Source organism: Trichechus manatus, unplaced genomic scaffold (genome assembly GCF_000243295.1).
Source record: "Trichechus manatus latirostris isolate Lorelei unplaced genomic scaffold, TriManLat1.0 scaffold00229, whole genome shotgun sequence".
In the NCBI taxonomy this organism is placed as follows: Eukaryota; Metazoa; Chordata; class Mammalia; order Sirenia; family Trichechidae; genus Trichechus; species Trichechus manatus.
This window is the reverse complement of record NW_004444165.1, coordinates 160,705-183,879: the sequence shown is the minus strand read 5'-3', so window position 1 is coordinate 183,879 and position 23,175 is coordinate 160,705. Positions and strand designations below refer to the sequence as shown.

At 38.2% G+C, this 23,175-nt stretch overlaps 1 protein-coding gene across 1 annotated transcript in view; it reads left to right on the top strand.

Moving 5' to 3' along the window:
- The window catches only part of CRYBG3 (crystallin beta-gamma domain containing 3), a 138,200-nt gene that overhangs the window by 70,898 nt on the left and 44,127 nt on the right, over positions 1-23,175 (top strand). Inside the window, exons 8-12 of the mRNA XM_023742985.1 lie at positions 8,909-9,045; positions 10,503-10,617; positions 14,664-14,699; positions 16,877-17,010; positions 19,482-19,608. Of these exons, the coding sequence (XP_023598753.1) occupies positions 8,909-9,045; positions 10,503-10,617; positions 14,664-14,699; positions 16,877-17,010; positions 19,482-19,608 (549 nt within the window). The remainder of the gene's footprint in view (positions 1-8,908; positions 9,046-10,502; positions 10,618-14,663; positions 14,700-16,876; positions 17,011-19,481; positions 19,609-23,175) is intronic.

Sequence of the window (23,175 nt, the reverse complement as noted above, 5' to 3'; positions counted from 1 at the left end):
TGGTGGTAGCCAGGCACCATCTAGTTCTTCTGGTCTCAGGCTGATGAAGTCTCTGGTTTATGTGGCCCTTTCTGTCTCTTGGGCTAATACTTTCCGCATGTCTTTGGTGTTCTTCATTCTCCTTTGCTCCAGGTGGATTGGGACCAATTGATGCATCTTAGATGGCCACTCGCTAGCTTTTAAGACCCCAGACACCACTCACCAAAGTAGGATGCAGAACATTTTCTTATTAAAGTTTGTTAGGCCAGTTCACCTAGATGTCTCCTGAAAGCATGGTCCCCAGACCCCTGCCCCTGCTACTCTGTCCCTCGAAGTGTTTGGTTGTATTCAGGAAACTTCTTAGCTTTGGTTTAGTCCAGTTGTACTGACTTCCCCTGTAGTGTGTGCTGTCCTTCCCTTCACCTAAGATAATTCTTGTCTACTATCTAGTTAGTGAATAATCCACTCCCTCCCTCCCCACCCTCGTAACCATCCAAGAATGTTTTCTTCTGTGTTTAAACCTTTTCTTGAGTTCTTATAATAGTGGTCTTCTACAATATTTGTCCTTTTGCAAGTGACTAAATTCACTCAGCATAATGCCTTCCAGATTCCTCCATATTATGTTTCATGGATTCATCGTTGTTCTTTATCATTGCGTACTATTCCATTGTGTGAATATACCATAACTTGTTTATCCTTTTGTCCGTTGATGGGCACCTAGGTTGTTTCCATCTTTTTGCTATTGTGAACAATGCTGCAGTGAACATGGGTGTGCATGTATCTATTCGTGTGACAGCTCTTATTTCTCTAGGATATATTCCAAGGAGCTAGATAGCTGGATCGTATGTTACTTCTATTTCTAGCTTTTTAAGGAGGCGCCAAATCAATTTCCAAAGTGGTTGTATCATTTTATATTACCACCAACAGTGTATATACATGTTCCGGTCTCTCCACAACCTCTCCAACGTTATTATTTTGTGTTTTTTGGATTAATGCTAGCCTTGTTGGAGTGAGATGGTATCTCATTGTAGTTTTGATGGCTCATGATCATGAGCATGTCCTCGTGTGTCTGTTAGCCACCTGAATGTCTTCTTTGGCGAAGTGCCTGTTCATATCCTTTGCCCATTTTTTAATGGGGTTATTTGTCTTTCTGTTGTTGAGGTTTTGCAGTATCTTGTAGATTTTAGATATTAGACACTGATCAGATTTGTCATAGCTAAATTTTTTTTTACCAGTCTGTAGTATATCTTTTTACTCTTTTGGTGAAGTCTTTGGATGAGCATACAAGTGTTTGATTTTTAGGAGCTCCCAGTTACCTAGTTTCTCTTCTGGTGTTTGTACATTGTTACTTAGGTTTGTTGTCTCTATTTTCCATCGTCTTTATCGTTTTAGATTTTATATTTAGGTCTTTGATCCATTTTGAGTTAGTTTGTGTTCATGGTGTGAACTATGGGTCTTGTTTTCAGTTTTTTGTAGATGAATATCCAGTTATGCCAGCACCGTTTGTTAAAGAGTCAAGTCTTATTATTTAAAAATACATTTTGTTAAGGCTGTAGCTGATGTATATCGTGATTCCTCAGATCGATCTGGGCAAAGTAAATTGAAAACCTTCTGGAAAGGATTCACCATTCTAGATGCCATTAAGAACATTCATGATTCATGGAAGGAGGTCAAAATATCAACACTAACAGGAGTTCGGAAGAAGTTGATTCCAGCCCTCATGGATGAATTTGAGGGGTTCAAAACTTCAGTGGAGGAAGTAACTGCAGATGTGGTAGAAACAGCAAGAGAACTAGTTAGAAGTGGAACTTGAAGATGTGACTCAATTGCTGCAATCTCATGATAAAACTTTAATGGATGAAGAATTGTTTCTTATGGATGAGCAAACAAAGTGGTTTCTTGAGATGGAATCTTCTCCTGGTGAAGATGCTGTGAACATTGTTGAAAGGACAGTAAAAACTTAGTTGATAAAGCAGCAGCAGGATTTGAGAGGATTGACTCCAGTTTTGGAAGAAGTTTTACTGTGAGTAAAATGTTATCAAACAGCATCACATGGCAACAGAGAAATCTTTTGTGAAAGGAAGAGTCAACCGATGTGGCAAATTTCACTGTTGTCTTATTTTAAGAAATTGCCACAGTTACCCCAGCCTTCAGCAACCACCACCCTGATCAGTCAGCAGCCATCAGCATCAAGGCAACATCCTCCACCAGCAAAAAAAATAGCGACTCGCCGAAGGCTTAGATGATTGTTAGCATTTTTCTAGCAATAAAGTATTTTTTAATTAAGGTATGTACTTTTTTTTTTAGACATAATGCTACTGAACACTTAATAGACTACAGTATAGTATAAATATAACTTTTATATGCACTGGGAAACCAGAAAATTCATGTGAGTTGCTTTATTGCGGTAGTCTGGAACTGAACCCGCAATATCTCTGAGGTATGCCTGTTCTGTTCCAAATGCTGACAGTCCCGCAACGAACAAAACAGATAAGGTTCCTCTGTGCTCATTGAATTTATATTACAGTGGAGGAGACAGAATACACAAATTTATATGTACTGTAATGTCAGGAAGTGATATGTACAATAGGGAGAAAGTAAAGAAAGGTGAGGGGATACAGAATGACAGAGTGCTATTTTGATAGGTTTGCCATGAAAGGCCTCTATGGCTTGCATTTGAGTATTTGATGAAGATAGGGACCAAGTCTTGTGCTTATCTGGGGGAACAGCATTCCAGGCAGAGGGAATAGCAGATGCAAAGCTGAGATGGAATTGTGTCTGGCATGTTGTGGACCAGCAAGGAAGCTAGTGTAGCTGGAGCTGAATGAGCAAGCGTGAAAGTGAGGTCCAAGAGATGGTCAGGGCCAGACCTTGTAGGACCTTGTAGCCAAATTAAGGGCTTTAAATTTTATCCTGCAGAAGATAAGAAGCCACTAGAGGATTTTAAAGAGAGAGTGAGCTAACAATATATAATTCAAGGGCGCTCCGCAGCTGTTCCGTAGGGCTAATAAAAATGCTCCCGTGGGCTGAAGTACATGTTGTCTAGGTGGGAGCCATTCATTCTATTCGTTTATTCATAAAATATTTATTTATTCATCATGATAGAGACTGAAGAAACATATAAAGCAAAGTACAAAGGAACAAAGAAAAGTTCCTTCCCTAAGGCGCTCACAGTCTAGTAAGGGAGGCATACATGAAAGGTGTAATAGACTATGCAAGAAGCATTCACGGACACCACACCTTACTCTTAGAATTTGGTTTCATCTACTTTTAGTTGTTTTTTCCTTTCTGAAAACTCTGCTTAATTTGTACCTGTGCTCTCATGCTCTCTTTTCCGTCTTCCTTGGATTGTAGCATTATCTTCTGCAGAAGCACATGATTTCCAGCTGCCTCCCTCCAGCTATTTATACTGCTGTCTCAGCACGTATCATTCAGTCTTTAAAATTTAAATATTTAATATGAATACAAATATTTAGGATGTGTTGTTAGTTACTGTTAGGTGCTGTCGTATCGATTCTGACTCATAACGACCCCATGTACAACAGAATGAAACACTGTCCGGTCCTGCGCCATCCTCACAATCGTTATGCTTGAACCCATTGTTGCAGCCACTGTGTTAATCCATCTTGTCGAGGGTCTTCCTCTTTGTCACTGACCCTCTACATTATTAAGCATGATGTCCTTCTCCAGGGACTGGTCCCTCCTAATAACATGTTCAAAGTATGTGAGACGAAGTCTCACCGTCCTTGCTTCTAAGGAGCATTCTGGCTGTACTTCTTCCAGGATAGATTTGTTTGTTCTTCTGGCAGAAGATGTAGAAGTTATAAAAGGTGATAAAATGAACATGCATAAATCCAAAATGAAGAGTAACAACAGACCATTAGCAGTATCTTCATGCCCTTTTCTCCCACAGACCACCATTATCTTGACTTCTAGTTACCTAGTTTTTCCTGTTGTTTGTTTTGTGGGTTACTGCCTAGATTTCCTGCTTTTGAGCTTCATATAAATGAAGTTTATGTCTTCTACAACTTGCTTTCTTTGCTCTGCTTTGTGAGATTCAGCCATGTTGTTGCCTCATATCTGAAGTTCATTCATGTTTACTGCTACACAGTATTTTTTTGTTTATTGTTGTAGTTTAAATGAAGTTTACACATTCAGGTTAGTCTCCCGTACAAAAATTTATACATACATTGTTATGTGACCCTAATTGCTCTCCCCATACTGTGACAGCACACTCCTCCTTTCCACGCCTGATTCCCCATGTCCATTCAACCAGCTCCTAACCCTCTGCCTTCCCATCTCACCTCCAGACAGAAGCTGCCGGTTTAGTCTCTTGTATCTACTTGAGTTAAGAGGCACACTCCTCACGAGTATCATTTTATGTCCCACAGTCCAGTCCAATCCCTGTCTGAAGAGTTGGCCTTGGAAATTGTTTTAATTCTGGGCTGAGAGAGAATCCAGGGGCCATGCTTTCCGGGGTTCCTCCAGTCTCATTCAGACCATTAAGTCTGGTCTTCTTACTAGAATTTGAGTTCTGCACCCCATCTTTCTTCTGCTGCATCAAGGATTCTCTCTGTTGTGTTCCCTGTCTGGATGGTCACTGGTGGTAGCCGGGCACCATCTAGTCCTTCTGGTCTCAGGCTGATGAAGTTTCTGGTTTATGTGGCCCTTTCTGTCTCTTAGGCTACTACTTTCCTTGAGTCTTTGGTGTTCTTCACTCTCCTTTACTCCAGGTGGGTTGGGACCAATTGATACATCTTAGATGGCCACTTGCAAGCTTTTAAGACCCCAGACATCACTCACCAAAGTAGGATGCAGAACATTTTTTTAATAAGCTTTGTTATGCCAGTTGACCTAGATATCCCCTGAAAGCATGGTCCACAGACCCCTACCCCTGCTACTCTGTCCCTCAAAGTATTTGATTGTATTCAGGAAACTTCTTAGCTTTGGTTTAGTCCAGTTGTGCTGACTGTAGTGTGTGCTGTCCTTCTCTTCACCTAAGATAATTCTTATCTACTATCTAGTTAGTGAATAACCCTCACCCTCCCTCCCCACCCTCATAACCATCAAAGAATGTTTTCTTCTGTGTTGAAACCTTTTCTTGAGTTCTTATAATAGTGGTCTTCTACAATATTTGTCCTTCTGTGACTGACTAAATTCAGTCAGCATAATGCCCTCCAGATTCCTCCATGTTATAAGATGTTTCACAGCTTCATCATTGTTCTTTATCGTTGCGTAGTATTCCATTGTGTGGATATGCCGTAATTTGTTTATCCATTTGTCCATTGATGGGCACCTAGGTTGTTTCCATCTTTTTGCTGTTGTGAACAGTGCTGCAGTGAACGTGAGCGTGCATATATCTATTCGTGTGACGGCTATTATTTCTGTAGGATATATCCCAAGGAGCGGGATAGCTGGATCATATGGTACTTCTATAAGCGCCAAATCAATTTCCAAAGTGGTTGTACCATTTTACAGTCCCACTAACAGTGTATAAGTACTCCAGTCTCTCCACAACCTCTGCAGCATTTATTATTTTGTGTTTTTTGGATTAATGCTAGTCTTGTTGGTGTGAGATGATATTTCATTGTACTTTTGATCTGCGTTTCTCTGCTACACAGTATTTGATTCTAGCAAAATCCTATAATCTATCTCTTGTCTTGACAAAGGATGTTTTGAGTTGTTTCCGTTTTTAATTATTACAGAAAATGCTGCTGTGAATGTTCTCGCACATGTCTCCTGGTTCACATGTGCCCGAGCTTCTCTGGCTAAGTGGTTCCCAGACTTTTGCATACATCAGTGTCACCTGCAGGTGTTAAACACAGTCTGTTAACATGCAGATTGCTGGGCCCCAACCTCAGAGTGTCTGATGTAGTGGGCCTGGGGTGGGGCCTGAGAATTTGCATTTCTAACATGTTCCAGAGTGATTCTCTGCAGGTGCTCAGGGGACCATGCTTTGAGAACCGCTGCTCTCAGATATATATCTCGAAGTAGAATTGCCAGGTCTTAGGGGATGTGCATCCTCAGCTTTGCTGAAATAATTGTGCAGGGGTTTTCTCCACTCCACTGCTGAATTCATTTTCTAACTAATTTTACCTCATTTTTCAATTTTTCCAGTCTGGTAGGTGTAAAATGGTATCTTATTGAGTTTGTAATTTACATTCCTCTTATTACTAATGAGGTTTAAGATTTATGGCCATGCATGTTTTCTGTTTGAAATGCATGTTGATGTCTTTTGCCTATTTTTCTTTTGCTGTGCCATTCGTTCTTACTTTAGCTTATATGATAACCTGAATTTGACCCAGAAAAAGATTAGTGCTTTTATTTATGTATTAAAAAATTACGGTGCAGGGAAATTAAGGCTGGAAAATGTTATAGTAGGGCAAAAAAAAACAAAACAAAAAACTTTTATCTAATCCTACTAATTGCTTTAAGAGTCTAAGTTTGAAGATTTAGTTAAGATGTATTTGTAAAGTATAGCATGATAGAACAGTCTGGGAGGAAGCCATATAAACTTAACTAAGAGTAAGCTGATCCTTGTTACTAGGTTATTATAGAGTGCCCTTCACTTGCTAGGTATAGTGATTGACTACCTTTGTCATCAACAATTAAGATATTAAAACAAGTCTTGGGAAAAGACTTTATTTCTTTGAATATCCAACATGAAGAAGATAGAATTTATCAGTGAAGTCTTTTGTAGTCGAGCAGAAATTGGGATTCTAGTAAGGATAGCTGAGGACATATGTATTCTCGTTTTTGTTTATTTTCAACTTTTTAGCTGTCATTCTGCTTTGGCTTTTATGCTGTGTCCTCTGTGTTGTTGTAGAATTGAATGCCTCTTAGCTTTTTCCCTTTTAAAGTACACCACCCAAACATTGTTTGTATAACACAATGCAAAGGAAACTTGTTTGTGTGAGACACTTAGTTATGTATTCTGTTACTGTACCTCAAATCCCTGGGGGAACATTAATATGGCAGTACTTTCAATAATGTTACTAGAACTCTATTATTAATAGCAAACAAAAGAGCTTTGCACATTGAACAGGTGACTGTTCTGGACATTCTGGCTATTCTTGAAGGAAATATACTTTTACTCTTTAAAGGATATTGTAGGTTATGCTTCTTTAATATATTACATTTTAGAAGCAGTTTTCTGAAAATAAGACAAAAATTTGCTTGCTTCTTACATACTAATAAGAATGATTGAGAACTCAGTTTGGGGAACGGTTAAAAGAAATCAGAAAATTGCAGTTTTAAAGTTGTGAAACTTACTGTAATAAAAAAATTGTTCGTTTCTAATAAATGCTACTCTGATTATTATTGCATTTACATCTTTCATTAAAGCCTAATCATTTGTGTTTCACAACATCATAGGTGAGAATTATGTGACTGAAACTTGAGTTGTTTAATTAAACACTTCAAGAGTACTGAGATAGATTGTATGTTCAGACAGAAGTGCATCTGTAATTTCAGACAAGGAGGAAGTAATTGTGATTTGGAGTGCTTAAGAAAGGATGGGAGCCTTAAGAAAGGATGGCGCAGTAGTTAGTAGCTTGGCTGCTAACCAAAAGGTTGGCAGTTTGAATCCACCAGCTGCTCCTTGGAAGCCCTATGGGGTGGTTCTACTCTGTCGTATCGGGTTTCTGTGAGTGGGAATCAACGGTAACGGCTTTGGTTTGTTTTTTTCCAGAAAGGACGAGGTATTTTTTGCGCTAGAGCATGAATATAAAAAGAATTTCATAATGGGAATACAGAGAATTATCTCTTTAGTTGAGAGAGAGGAAACATCTACAAAGGTACAGAGACCAGAATGGGGAGTGGGGATAGCATGGAGACTAGTGTGGCTGCAGAGTTGTGGGAGGTTAGTGTGGACCCTGTTTTGGTGCCGTATTGTAAAAGGGCAGTCAGGAATATGAATTTAGTGTGCTAGCACCTTGAACCAAGTAGTGCCTTGTGAAAAGTGGAGTTTCAACAAGTCCAGCTGTATGAAGAGTAGCTAGCGCTTGATTGCTGGTGGTGACTAGGCTTGTCATCATAGTCTAGGCCTGACCAAGGTCAGCGGCAGTGAGAATAAATCACAAGAGATGTAACTAACCCGGTGTTGTCGAGTTGATACCAACTCATGGCAACCCCATGGGTGTCACAGTGTTTTCTTTTTTCTGAGACTAGATTGCCAGGCCTTTCTTCTTAGGTACCTCTGGGTGAACTCACATCTCCAACCTCTGGGTGAACAGCCAAGTGCATTAGCTGTTGGTACTACCCAGGGACTCCCACAAGTGAAATTGTGAAGGAAGGTTTGATGGGATATGGCGACAGTGGGTGCATAATTTTTAAGACTGAGCTGAGTGAAGGGACACACTTCAGCTCTTGATGCCTTTCTTCTTCAAATGTACTTGCACCAAAAAAAAAGAAAAAGCCAGAATCCCACAAGTAGGAAAACAGATTTCCTTTACCCTCGCCTCTAATTCTGACTTCTTTTGTCAGTGTGCATTAGATAAACACACTGAGGGGGTGGCGTCTCTATTATTTATTTTTTATGTCCCCCATGAGATCAGCTTTTATTTAACTCCCTTCCTCCTTTATAGCTTTGTTTTGCTTCTAAGAAGGAAGGCTTACAGGCATTTGGCACTCAAATGGGTTTGTAGCTCTGAACGTTGTTTAAGGGAAGAGTCTTTAAAAACCAAAACAAAGAATTGTGGTAGTACTTTTTCAATCAGTAACATTTCATGTTATCAACACAGCTGCTTAGAAAAATTCTATTTAAAAAAGAAACTGGTAAGTAGAAACAATATTTCCTTTATGTTGTTATTGTGAAGAAATGTGAATGAAGAATGAGAATAATTGTAACTGCATGTCCAGAGTGTTGAGAGTACAAGGCTGTTTGCCTCTGGATGATTTCAAAGCCAGCTTCTTCTTTTTTTTTTTCCAGGACTGCAGCATTCCAGAGATAGAGCTTTGTTCCCAGTCTGACCCAGCATGTTGTCCTGTCTACATACAGCGAGCAGTCCCCAATTTGGAAGAACTGAATATCCCCAAATCTGTGTCCTTCACTGTGAAGTCAGGAGTGTACGTACCAGTTTGTCTTTATAATAGTGATTGATGATTTCCAAAGTTACTTTTTATTTCATATTTAATAGGTGACATACATTGTATTTCTGAAGTTCTCATTAGTTAATTTCATTTATAAGCCTGAATACCAGAGAAAGACGGTTTCTCAGGGATTAAAATAGCATCTCTCTTTCTTTGGATTGAATTAGGACTTTGATATATGACTCACAGGAACAGGTGTAAAATTCTCACATAGTTCTTGATAAGATGCGTCCATCCTCTGTTCATCCATCATGTTTTGGGACTGAGAAACAAAAACATGTCCCTGGCCTAAAATTCTGGAGCCTGAACTATTTCTAGAGCCTAACTATTTCAAGTGCTAACTGTTAACCTGTTGCCAGTGAGTCAATTTCAACTCGTGGTGACTCTATAGGACAGAGTAGCACTACCCCGTAGGGTTTCCAAGTAGTGGCTGGCAGATTCAGACTGCTGACCTTTTGGTTAGCAGCTGAGCTCTTAACCACTGTACCACAGGGCTCCAAGTGCTGACTGTTACTGAGTGCTCATTTAGTGCTGAGCACATGGTGCTTTTGTGTTTATTACTCCTCTATTCCTGCAAGACGGGTGGTGTTACCCTCATGTTATAGATGAGGAAATTCAGTAATTTGCCTCAGGCTACCAGCTAGTAAGTATGGATTTGATCCCAGGCCTCTGTGATTCCAAAGGTATCTTTAGGACTATGGGTCTAACTCAGCACAGTCTTGGTTTAGTCCCCAAATGACTTGAGTCACAAAAGCCTGTGACTGCTTTTCTCTCTTCCACTATTTTTATCTGCTCTGATGGTTGATGTTGAATTTTTTGATCACTGTCAGACGTCTTTATTCATCTCTCCCAACCATACATTAGAACTCTTGGGGAGACCTAGTAATTGACCCTGTCCATGAGAAATGTTTGTAATTATCAAGTTTAGCTGAAAGCGAGAAGGAACTTTTGAGACTCTTATTTCAAAACACTGTTCCTGGGGCAGCAACTAGAACTGATATCAATTCTGAAAATGTGGATCAGTGATACAGAATGCCTAATGGAATCCCTACCTCTAATTGCCCAATTTTAAAAAGAGTGGAATATAGTGGAATGATTTTGATTTTTCAGTTAATAACCTGCTTGAATTAAAGGTTTCACAACTTTTAGGCGCTGGAAAATTCTAAGAACAGCAATGCCTAGAGCTTGAGAAGCATATTAAATTTATAGGATAGTTAGTGTTTGAATGTAAGTACTTAATAGCATGTTAACTTTTGTTGTTATATGCTGTCTGGCGAAGTCATTTTGGATTGTGTTTTGCTAGTGTTTTGCTAGTATAATTCTATGACTGGGATTTTTTTTTTTTTTTGGTATCCCTTTTTACTTTTAACTCTTAGATAACTAGATTAAAGCACCACTGTTATACTTTAACTAACCATTTGTTTCTTATTTAGTTGGCTTGCCTACCCAGATATTAATTTTAAGGGGCAAGCTACAGTTTTAGAGGAAGACTGTGGCCTCTTTGAAATTTCTGCAACTGAAATGAAATCATTACATCCACTTCAAATGGTAAGCAAATTTAAAAATGAAGGATTCCCAAAAAAATAAATAAATAAAAAATTCCAATGAATTCCTTCTCTCAAATACCCATGAACCCAAAATTAAATTGCTGTGGTGATTTCTCATTCATCTCAATCTTAAGAAATGAATATACACTACTGAATTGGCAAGCTATTTATATATTGTTTTTGTTTCTTTATACTGTAGAGAATATGTCTGTGAAAATATTTCTGTGTTTGACTATCTAGAAGGCATATGTCTGGATTTACTTTGTATTATGCCCAGTCAATCACAATACTTAAGTTTCCTTACAGATATTGTTCTGTAAACATTTTAAATATTTAATTAAGTTCCAAATTTGTTTTTTGACGTCTGTTGTATAATTGGTTATAGTGAATTATGTTCTTCCATTGTAGTAGTGAATGATCAGCTAAGCATTAATTATAAGTGGACAGTTCTGCCAATGCTTACTTTCGTTTAAAGGTAATATGTGCTTATGGTATTTTTTGCTGTTGTGTTACAGCAGACTTTTTTACTTGAAGGGCAGACTATTCAATTAAATGTTAGCTAATTGGATGTCTGTGCCCTGGTGGCACAGTGGTTAAGAGCTCGGCTACTAACCAAAAGGTTGGCAGTTTAAATCCACCAGCCACTCCTTGGAAACCTATGGGGCAGTTCTGCTCTGTCCTGTAGGGTCACTATGAGTCAAAATCAACTTGATGGCAACAGGTTGGGTTTTTTTTTTTTTTTTTTTAATGTGATGTCTTAGTTACTAGTGCTGCTATAACAGAAACACCACAGATGAGTGACTTTAACGAACAGAAATTTATTTTCTTACAGTGTAGGAGGCTAGAATCCTGAATTCACGGTGCAGGCTGTAGGGGAAGGCTTTCTGTCTCTGTTAGCTCTGGAGGAAGGTCCTTATCTGCTCCTGCATGAACTTCATGTGGCTTAGCATCTCTCTTTCCCCACCTCTGCTTGCCTAATCTGCTTTTTTAATTCTTATAAGAGATTGACTCAAGGCACACCCTACACTAGTCCTGCCTCATTAACAACAGAGACTCTTTCCCAAATGGGATTATAACCACAGGCATAGAAGTTTGGATTTACAACACATATTTGTGGGGGACACAGTTCAATCTATAACAGTCTACCCTTTGGCCCCCAAAATTCATGTCCTTTCCACATGCAAAACACATTCACCCCATCACATCATCCCAGAAGTTTAAAATCAACTCCAAGTCCAAAATCTCGTCTTCTGAATCGTCAAAATCAAATATGGGTGAGATTTTAGGCATATTCCATCTTGGAGCAGAGTTCTTCTTTGTCTGTGAACCCGAGAAATTTAGATTACAAATTATCTGTTTCCAAAGTATAATGTTGGAACAGGAACAAGGTAGACATTTCCATTGCAAGTGGGAAAAATTGGAGGGAAAGAAGGGATAACTGGCACCAAACAAGTCCAAAACCCATCAGAAAAATTTACATTAGATCTCAAGGCTTGAAAATAATCCTCTGTTCTCTGAGACCATCTGGGCAATGGCCCTGCCTTCCAGACTCTGGGTAGGGGCCCCTGGGCCCTGGGCTTCAGCCCCACCTTCTACACCCGCTGGGATGGCAGCTGTACTCCTGGGCTTTGGGTGACCCCATTCTCATAGTCCATCTAAATGGCAACCCTACACAGTCAACCTGGGCAGGCCCCATTTTTCTGCCCCTTGAGCATGGAAACCCTGCCCTCTCAGCTTTGGATAGTGGCCTCATTAACTTGGCCAAACTGAATGGCAGCCCCACACTCTGGAACCGAGTTGGTGAAGATCTGACTTTTTGAAACCTGGGAGGCCATTGGCTCTACCCTTTGAGACCTCAGAGGCTGTGGCCCCACCCTTTGTAACCAAGGCAGCCCTGCTTCCCCTGCTCCTTCCAACAGTTCTGCTGATCTTTGAGCTGCTCCAGGGGTGGTCCCTTTCCATTCTTGGAGGACAGCAGATGTAGCTCCTTTGGCCTATTTCCCGCCTGTACAATTCCAAGAAGCAGACAGCATTCTTTTCCTTCATTCTTTCTCTGTCCTCTTCAGTCTAAGCTGATGGGTTTTCTGCTGTGATAGGTGGTTAGATCCATCAGTCAAAGGCTCAGTCTCTTTAACAAAAGATTGTGTAGCCACATCCTTGGTGAACATTCTAGGACACGTGTCCTTAGTTTGTACAACAGAATTTTCCAAATCTTTAAGCTTTGTTTTTATTTTGCGCAGTTCATTTTTAAGCCCGTTTCTTTCCTCTTACATTTTACTTGGAGCGGCAAGGAGAAACCACACAGCCCCTTTAAGATCTTGCTTAGAAATCTCCTCCACTACATATCCAAGTTTATTACTTACAAGTACTACCTTTCACCAAACATTTGAACATAATTTAGACAAGTTCTTTGCCACTGCATAAAAAGCATCGCCCTTCCTCCATTGCCCAATCATATATTCATCATTTTCTTTTAAAGCTTCACCAGAAGCACATTTAATGTCCACTGTTCTAGCAACATTCTGTTGCTGGTGCCATATGTATTCTCTAAGATGACAGACACTCTCTATAGCTTTCCTCACTTTCTTTTGATCCCTCACCAGAATTGCCTTTGACAGTCCATAATTCCATCAGTAGTCTCCTCAGGGCAATGTAGGCTGTTACTATTAGGCATCTTAAAACTCTTCCAGCCTCCACGCATTACCCAATTCCACAGCTACTTTCACATTGTAGGTACATGAAGATCCCCTCTCCCAGTACCAAATGTCTTAGACTGGGTTCTCTAGAGGAGCTAAACCAGTGAAGCATATGTATAAATATATATAACCCGTAAAAAACTCATTGCTGTCGAGTCAATTGTGTCTCATAGTGACCCTGTAGGACAGAGTAGAACTGCCCCATAGGATTTCCAAGGAGCAGCTGGTGGATTTGAACTCCTGACCTTTTGGTTAGAAGCCAAGCTTAACTGCTGTGCCAGCATGGCTCCATAAATATATATATAGAGATTTATTTCAAGGAGATGGCTCGCACAGTTGTGGAGGCTGGCAAAAGTCCCACATCCATGGGTCAGGCATCAGGCTGGAGGCTTCTCCTGACTCATTTGCTTGCAGGGGCTGGTGAATCCCCCAATCTGTAGATCAGGTGGCAGGCTGCTGGCTCACATTACAAGAACTGGAGATCAGAGGATGACAAGTCAGATGCAGGACTGAAAGTGAGCTTTGCCAGAACATCCATATATATTGGATACAGACCACACCCCCAAGTAAACTCCCCTTCCAACTGATTGGCTGCTCACACCAGATCACAAAATGCAGGATAATTACATAATATCTGCCAAACCACTGAGAATCATGGCCTAACCAAGTTCACACATAACCTTAGCCATCACATATGATAAACTATTTTTGATCATTCTGTGCCTTTTTAAAAAATGTAAGGAAGAATGAGAAATTTTAAGAAAATTTTAAGAAATACCACAATGTGGAATAGCATTTAAACAAGGGTATTATAGAATTAGGATTTTTGTGAGGATGGGCTGCTTTTTATGCTCTACAATTTTGAGGTCTCAAAGACATTAAGTGTGATAACCACTGGTAAAAGTGGGAAGGGGAAGGTTGGTTAGCTTTGTGCTACTTCTCCAGTGTAGAAAAAACATTTGGTACTAAGTGACTTAAAGTGTACTCTACCAGATGAGGTTTCTAAATTTATTAGTAAATCTACTCTTCTTTTTAGTACACTCTAGAATGGGATTAAATCTTTTATTGGTCCCTTAACACTCAAGGACTAAAGCTTGATTTCCTTCCTTGTAGTAGTTGTAAGCTGGAAAATATCTTGTAGGATTTCTTGCCTCTGTACACTTGGATTCACATAGAGCGGTTTGACTTGGTTGTGACTGCTCTATAGTTCTGTACTTAAAACTTAAATTTGACAGGTCAGGTATGTAGTTGTCACTAATGTCGTATTTTTATTACCTACACATCTAACTTAGTTGCTTTCAAATATTTAAAATATTTAATACCTAATATTAAAATTTCTTGTCATCTTAAGGGTGGACTGAAAGTGGAAATGCCTATGAACCTAAAGGTAAGTCTTAAATAGACTTTCATGGCAGGCTAAAAATCTTTACTATTAATTTTTAGGTATTTAACCATTAAAATTTAAAAAAATGTACCTACTATATGGAAATAATACTTAGCTCATGGACGTTGGGGTGTTGGGAAGTGATTGCACAGAATGGATGCTGAGGGCCCATCTTGGGGCTGTGAACGGGGAGTAGAGGGGAGGTCAGTATGGAAAGGTGGAAATCTGTATGGACAACCCAGGCAAACCCAGGTAGTGTATCCTATAAGGAGGAAAGGTGATAGATTGGTTTTTGTTTTGTTGGGCTTAAAATGGCAGATAGCCATTCACATGGAGATATCTGTGAGGCATTTGGGAGTTATGCCCAGGAAGGACATCAAGGCTGATGAAAAGGAGGTGCTGGCAGCTCTTATCCGATAGATGTCAGTTTGTAAATACGAGTATCTGAATGGAAGAGTAGAGGCAATGAAAACTGGTGTGGAGGTACCCTGATTAAGCACATTTTAGGAAAGAAAGGAGGACACAGAGTTAGTAAATGGGTGTAAATAGAGATAGGATCAAAAATGCAAACAGACCTCTGTGTAATTGAGTTACAGCACCTCCAGAGGCAAGTATGCAGACATTGGGATTCATGCTTCTCCTTTCCTTCAAAACAAGACACAGCTTCTCCAACCCTCCCATTTCTGGGCTTCCTCACTTATGGAACTGACTGCCAGTCACAATCTCTCAATCACAGATGGAGTCTTTTTAAAACTTGTGTATCTAAGTATATCTAATATACCTCGGCTGTGTGTTGGAATCATACATGTCTAAGTTTCAAAAAAGATTTATGCCTGGGTTCCACTCCTAGAAATTATTTTGATCTGGGCGTGGCCTGGTAATAGGTGAATCTAACTAACATGCAGCCAAGGTTGAGAACCACTGATCTAATAGATGCAGAATTAGCTGTGATGCTCCAAGTGACTCTTGTATCAGTCTCCTAGTGTGCTGAATCGGAACAAGAGGTTCTTGCTCTTTAGTTTCTTGACTGTGCAGCAGGCCGAGTCTTCTTTGGACATTTGCAGTTTGACAGGTTGCAGATGTATATGTATGGAATGGTTGCCATAGATAATCACAATTTTCAAGTTGCTAGATATTAATTTCTGACTTATAGAAGAATGATTGCTTCTTACTTAGTTTGAATGTCTCCAGAATATGTAGCATGTATAAAACCCAAATAAAACTTCATCACTTCAAGTATAGCACCCAGTGAAAATCTAATATGTAACAAACAGCAGGGGGAATACTGTATATTGATTTCAGTCTGTATAATCTGTTGTCAGTTTTTATAAATAAGGAAGCTATAGCTTGTTGGGCCGGTATGTTTAAGCATGGGGTCCTATTGGTCTAGGTCATGAGTTGTCAGTAGTGCACAAATTATGCCATTAGCCACAAATAGGACCGGGGAAAGAATGTGGATAGGCTAGCACTGTTACCACTTTCATACACCAAGGGCAGCTTGTACTTGGGACATAAAGAGCAGCAAAATAGTAGAGGAGAAATCCTTGTACCAATGAAATTTACTGTTTTCTACTACAATTACCTTTCCCTCCTCCCCAGAAAAGCCCATTTTGATCCAATATCCAATTTAAAAAAACATATTTTTCTCAGTCATTTCTCATTTCAGTGGGTTTTCTATTTAAATTCAAGAATTTGAATGTCTTTTTCTTCTCAGTAGTAACAACCACAGAAGCAGTTAGTGTTAAAAGAAACAGCGTGTGTTTTCTCAAGTTAGTAGATAATGTATTGTTATGCCTTAGATTCTCAAGAGAGTTTTTTTTCTTATAGTGGGAAACTCAATAACTATAAGGCAGATGTGTATTAAATTCCAAACACAGGGATGAACTTACAAAGATAATTCAACAACAAGTTATAAGACAGTTTACCCAATCTTACTTGAATTTATTAATATTGGAGAAATATATTATTAATTAAGATAGTCCACCTTTATGATGATAAAGACTCAAATATTCCTTATGTACTGTATCCGAATACTGTGCTAAATTGTAAGTATGTACTAATGAAAAAAAATAGACAGTGGTTCCTATTCATATTGTGGTCGCTAGTGAAACTAAAGTAAGTCAGTATGTATCTTTTATAAAATATGAGCTCGTTAAGTAATTTTCGTTCATATTTTTCAGGTTATTATTTATGAAAAACCTCACTTCTTTGGACAGGCCAAAGATTTTAGTGAACATATAGATTCTATTCCTAATTTTTTAAAAAACGACAGGGATTTTCATGGAATTGGATCAATTCGTGTCATCGGTGGCGTGTGAGTGTCATATTTTCAGTATTTTACTTAGTAGTCTGTTTTTAAAGATTAACCCAAAAAAACGGGTTAAGCAGAGCAACACAATCTGCCTGAATCTGAAAATACACAATCTTATGTAATATAGGAGGCAAAAGGTATTTTTTACCCCTGGCTTTCTGTGAATGCTTGTTGGTATCAGAGATTTTGAGATGGATTAAATGTAGAAACTAGTTTATAAAACCTCCACCCTTAGAATTTCTAAACACAATATAGAAGACAAGAATTGCAAGATAAAATTATATTGGTAATTATTTAATTCTTCATCCTTGAATTTTAAGAACTTATTTGGGGACTTGAAGACCAGATCTGCTTTGAATAAACATTTTGATTGTATTTATTTGTGATGGTTTCTAGTTTGTGAACACGCATACTTCTTTGCTAATCCTAGTATAAAATATTTTTGCCTTTTCCCTCTTTTAAAATATGAATGTTTTTCACATTAACTGGATCGATTTAAAACTAGTTTCTGCTGCATAGAAAATTATATGCTAAAATCTAGAATTTTGGGGGCAACTATTTTATAAAAATCTGATGAAAATATTATGACATGTAATACAGTATGCACACTTCTCATTTTTAGATGACAACTGTAGGAGAAGAATATAATAACCCTATTTATCCTCCATTTAAAGATATACAACTGACTTCATTAGTTTTTCACCATTTCTACCATTTTTCACTTTTGTTAGGTGTTTAGCTATCTGTAGGTCATATCGACTCTTCATCCCTGTCTAAGCTTGAAGAATCTGGGGAAAGTGAATTTTTTAAATCTTTCTCAGATACCTATTTTTACATATGCCATATGGATATATAAATTGAATATTAATCAAAACTTTAGTAAGGAAAACTGGGCAGAAAATTTTGGTACTCCCATCATATAATAGAATTGCTGAACTATCCTTTTTGGAGACCCTGGGTGGTACAGACAGGTAACACACTCAGCTGTTAACTGAAAAGCTAGAGGTTTGAGTCCATTCAGAGGTGACTTGGAAGAAAGGCCTGGCAGTCTGCTTCTGAAAAACCAGCCTTTGAAAACCCTAGGGAGCACAAGTCTTCTCTGACATATGTGAGGTCACTATGAGTCAGAATTGACTCAGTAACAATTGGTAAAATTTATCCTTTAACAGTAAGGGCTTTTATACTTTTTATTCTTTTTTCCATATAGGTATATTAAAAGTATGTTTCAAGTAGCCACCTTTATTTAAAATAAACTTAGAATTTGTAAGTTTTCTTGTGAAGTTTATTTTTACATAAGTAATAGTTTAAAATAAAATAATGTTGGTTTCTTTACATATTGCAAATATACTAAGATGTATAAAGTTTGTTTATTCCAGCTCATGTAGTTCGCTTTTTCCTCCACCATACACACACCTGCATACAGAGAGTTCATGATTACTGAGTGACTATTGTTATTTTGTGCCCTATGAAAACAAGTCTTTGGAATATATTTTATACCTTAACAACTATAGTAGGGGTGGAGAAGGGAAAAACAGTAGTAGTCAGCCACTAGACTTCATTTTGTTAGGTTCTAGAGTTCAGAAGCCTCCAACCCAGGAGCTCAGAATAGTCATCCTTGAAATCTGCCCAGTTGGAGGGGTTTCTGTCCCAACTACACAGAGAGGTGGAAGGAAAGTAGGCAGATTTAAGCCTGCCTTATTAGCTATCTGTTCCCACGGTACATTGGATACTGTGCGTCACTCCATAAATTTCATGGAAGAGTTCAGTAACTAATGGTGTTTATCAGTGGCCTGTACTGATAGTTTTAGATTAGAAGTCAAGAAACCTGTGTTCCTAAAAAGTGCTCTGTCTCAGTGCTTCATGTCTCCATTAACACCACTGATGAAATGGTATGACCAGCATTTCCCATCCGTAAATATTTATGGTTGTCTTTGCTTACATGTAGGGCACCAGGATTAACACTAGCTGTAGCATTTCGTAGTTCCTCTTATAAGCCTGTCTGTAATGTGTTTTAGATTTGAAGCCTGATGAGAGGGTCCCTTGATTTAAACCCTGAATAAATGTTTAATATAGTTTAATGGAGTGATTACAGAAGGGCTTAATCAGTAAAATAAGAAAGATTATCTATGGATCTCGATGGGAGTGTGTAACTTTTCTCCTTGGTTGTGTGTGCTTTCCATGATTTTTACTTGGCAAACTATGCTCGGACCACATTGAGATGTGATATCACATTATGCCACATTTGCTCTGTTGCAATTCTGCAGATAACCTGTAGTTGGGAAAGGCTTCCAAACTATAAAATTATTGATCCATGAAGCACGTACTGTCTGTCTCCGTGAATGAAAACCAAACAAATGCATTGCTTTGTAGAATATGGTGGTGAACAACCAGGTGCTTTATCATAGTTTTCTCTCTTTCGCTTTCTTGACTGCGGTTTTATTAATGGTTCAATTGGATGTCCTCCCTATTTCTAGGTGGGTTGCCTATGAAAAAGAACATTTTAAAGGCCAGCAATTCCTGCTTGAAGAAGGAGACTTTGAAGACAGCAATGCCTGCGGGGCACTAAGTGGTCCCATCTTATCTTTCCGGTACTTACAAGCTGTGAGTTAGCGTCTCGATTCTTCATTTTCTACCTGTTTTACGTCCTTTTTTCAGTGAAAATTGGCTGTGACTTCTGGTGGAACATGAGGTTATAAAGTGATTATAATACCTGAGAGCATTGAACTGAACTGTTCGTGTGACTTTTTCTTAACTGTCTTGATTATTATAGAATATTTATGTTTACCTGTCATCTGTTAGTTTCCTAATCACTTTTTGAGCACCCGCTTTGTTAGATATGTTGTACTAGGTACTGGAGACACGGTAGCCAGAGGCTGAGTCACTGCGTTCACAGAGCTGGCATTCTGATAGGGAAGATAAGCAATATCAACCATTTATATAAAGTGCTATGATTGGATTAAGTGCGGAGCACTCAGGGTACCCAGAAAAAGGTCAGTTATTCCCTCACTTGGAAGGAGTCAGGAGGACTTCATGGAAAAGATGACACTCAAGCTGGAGTTTCAGATTCATGAAAGAGTTAGCCAAATGGAGAAATTCCAGGATAGGATGAAGGGGAAAAGTAGGTGCTGTTTTAGGAAGAGATTAACGTGTAAAAGCACAGATGTAAGTCAGTGGTACCCCTTGGAGGTAATGGTACCCTCTAGGGGACGTTTGGCAAATGTCTGGAGACATTGTTGATTGTCACATGTAGGGGTGGTAGTGCTGGTGGCATCTACGGGGTAGAGGACAGGGATAGTGCTAAATATCCTATAATGTGCAGGATGGTCCCCCACAATAAAGAATTATCCAGCCCAAAATGTCAATAGTGGCGAGGTTGGAGATTGGAAACTACAGGTCATAATTCAAAACATCCTCCATCCAGTATTGAATGATTTTTTATTTTTTCTTATTTAAAAAGGAGTAGAGGTTGCTGATGCTAGTAATGTTTAGTAGTGAATGTGATGGTCTTTTCTAAAAATGACTGTGACTGTTATGGATTGAATGTGTCCCCCAAAAACGTGTTGTAAATCCTAATATCTATGCCTGTGGTTATAATCCCATTTGGGAATGACTTGTCTTTATTATATTAATGAGACAGGATTAATGTAGGATATGTCTTGAGTCAGTCTCTTTCGAGATATAAAAGAGATTAAACAATGCATGAGAAAAGCAGAGATGGGGGAAGAGAGATGCCAAGCCACACAAAGATTGCCCAGGAGCAGAAACTCAAAGACTCAAGGACCTTCGTCCAGAGCCAATAGAGAGCGAAAGCCTTCCCCTAGAGACGGCACCCTAAATTCAGACTTCTAGCCTCCTATACTGTGAAAAAATAAATTTCTGTTTGTGAAAGCCACCCACTTGTGATATTTCTGTTATAGGAGCACTAGATAACTAAGACAATGACTAAAACAAACAAAACAACAGAAGACAAAACTTCAAGTCACTGGTTGAAATTTCCCAATAGTAGAAAACGTGAAAAGATATGAAATACTTGATATATACAGGGTCTATAATAATAAACACATAGAAATACTGGCATAAATGGGCATATTAAATTACTGCTACATACAACAATTTTGGACATTTACAAAAATGATAATATAACTTTCATATAATTAAGTAAAAATGCTCTTCAAAGAAAATCTTCACTTTTGTTCTCTTTAAATTAAACTTTTAAAAATAAAATTAAAAGATTAGTTTATAGTTAACATGTTATCATTATCTTCATAATGTAGTCCTAATATTTTCAAGTACTTATTATTAATGGCTTTACGTGCATAACTGTGCTTATCTTCACAAAAACAATGCTATGGTAGACACTCTTACGAATGATTCCCATCTTACAGTCATAGAAACTGAGGCTCAAAGAGATTAGGTACTATGCCCAAATGTAGAGCTGTAATTTGAAGGCAAGTCTGTGTTTCGCTTGAGCCCAAGTCATATTATCCATTTTCCTTTTTTAAATATGAAATGTACTTAAATTTTATTTATTTAATTTTTTAAAAAATATGTTTTTGGTAAAGGTTTACACAGCAGTTCAGGTTTCCATTCAACAATTTGTACACAGATTGTTCTGTGACATTAGTTACTTTCTTCATAATGTGTGAACATTCTCATTATCTCTGTTCTGGTTGTTTCATCTCCATTAATCTAGTTTCCCTGCCCCCTTACATTCTCACCTTTGTTTAAAGTAATTGTTGACTGTTTGGTCTCATATAGATTATTTTTTTAAGGAACACAGTACTGGTCAATCACAAAAGGACAAATATTGTATGACACTACTATTATAAGAACTCAAGAAAAGGTTTAAACATAGAATAAAACATTCTTTAATAGTTATGAGGGTGGGGAGGGAGGGAAAGGGAATTCACTAACTAGATAGTAGACAAGAATCATCTTAGGTGAAGGGAAGGTTGACACACAATACAGAGGAAGTTAAAAAATTTATTAAAAAAGTACTCACTGTGATGGTATTCTGTATTTTGTGAGCCAGTCTGTTATTTAGATAAAAGGTGACCTCGGGGTAGTTTTGGTTCAAAGTTTAGAGTATCTCAGGTTAATAGTCTTGGGGAGTCCTCCAGTCTCCACCAGTCCAGTAAGTCATTTTTTTTTTTCCTTTAGGAATTTGAGGTTCTGTTCCACATTTTTCTCCCATTCTATCAGGATCCATCTTTTGTGGCCCTGATCGTATCTATTTTCCTTTGTTCCAGAATAGTTGGACTAAAAATCACCTTAAAAATGGAAAAATGGATTTCATTCAAAAAAGGCTTAACATTTCATTTGTAGCTATGACTGTATGGTCCATGCAGACCTATATATGTATTTAATAAGGATTTGCATGATTTTCAGACACTGTTTATAGTTTAAATTTATGTTCTATAAAATATTTTCAGATGAGATATGCTAAAAATTTCTACATATTTAGACAATTTAAAATTATATAATTTATGAAAATGTTTTAAAAGACTTGCTTATCAAATTATACTTAGAAAAATTATATATTCCCCAGACGTAGTATATAATTAGGAACGAATTCTAAAAGAGACCTCTTGTAATTGTGACAGCACTATGTGGGTTAATTGGTAGAGTTGATGTCTCAGATGTCCCTCACCTGGAAAGGAGTGAAGCAGTACATTTAAGACGTAAGCTGAAGTAATATGAAATAAACAAGAGGCCGGATAGAAAAGCTGCATAATGCAATGCAGTTTTCACATGTCTTGGCCCCTGTGTGTGGAACACTCTGGATGTACTAAGGTCAAATACCGGACATGGTCCTTAGGGATAATGTGGTCTGTGTCATGGAATGCTTTGGAGCAGATACCAGAAAGGGGTTCCTAATTCTGTAAGAGTCAGGCAGATATATTGACTTGAGTTGATTATTTTTTTTTACAAGGAGAGGACGAAAAGGACTTTAGCAGCATTTGGGCTCCAGGTATTAAGGAATTTTTATTTCCTTGGATTCCTCAATAAAACTTGTTAGATATACTTGTCTTTCCTCAGTTTTGTACTCGTTTAACTTTTTTTTTTTTTTTGCTTTATTTTATTTTATTGTACTTCAGGTGAAGGCTTACAGAACAAATAGTTTCTCGTGAAACAGTAGTACACATATTGTTTTATGACATTGGTTAA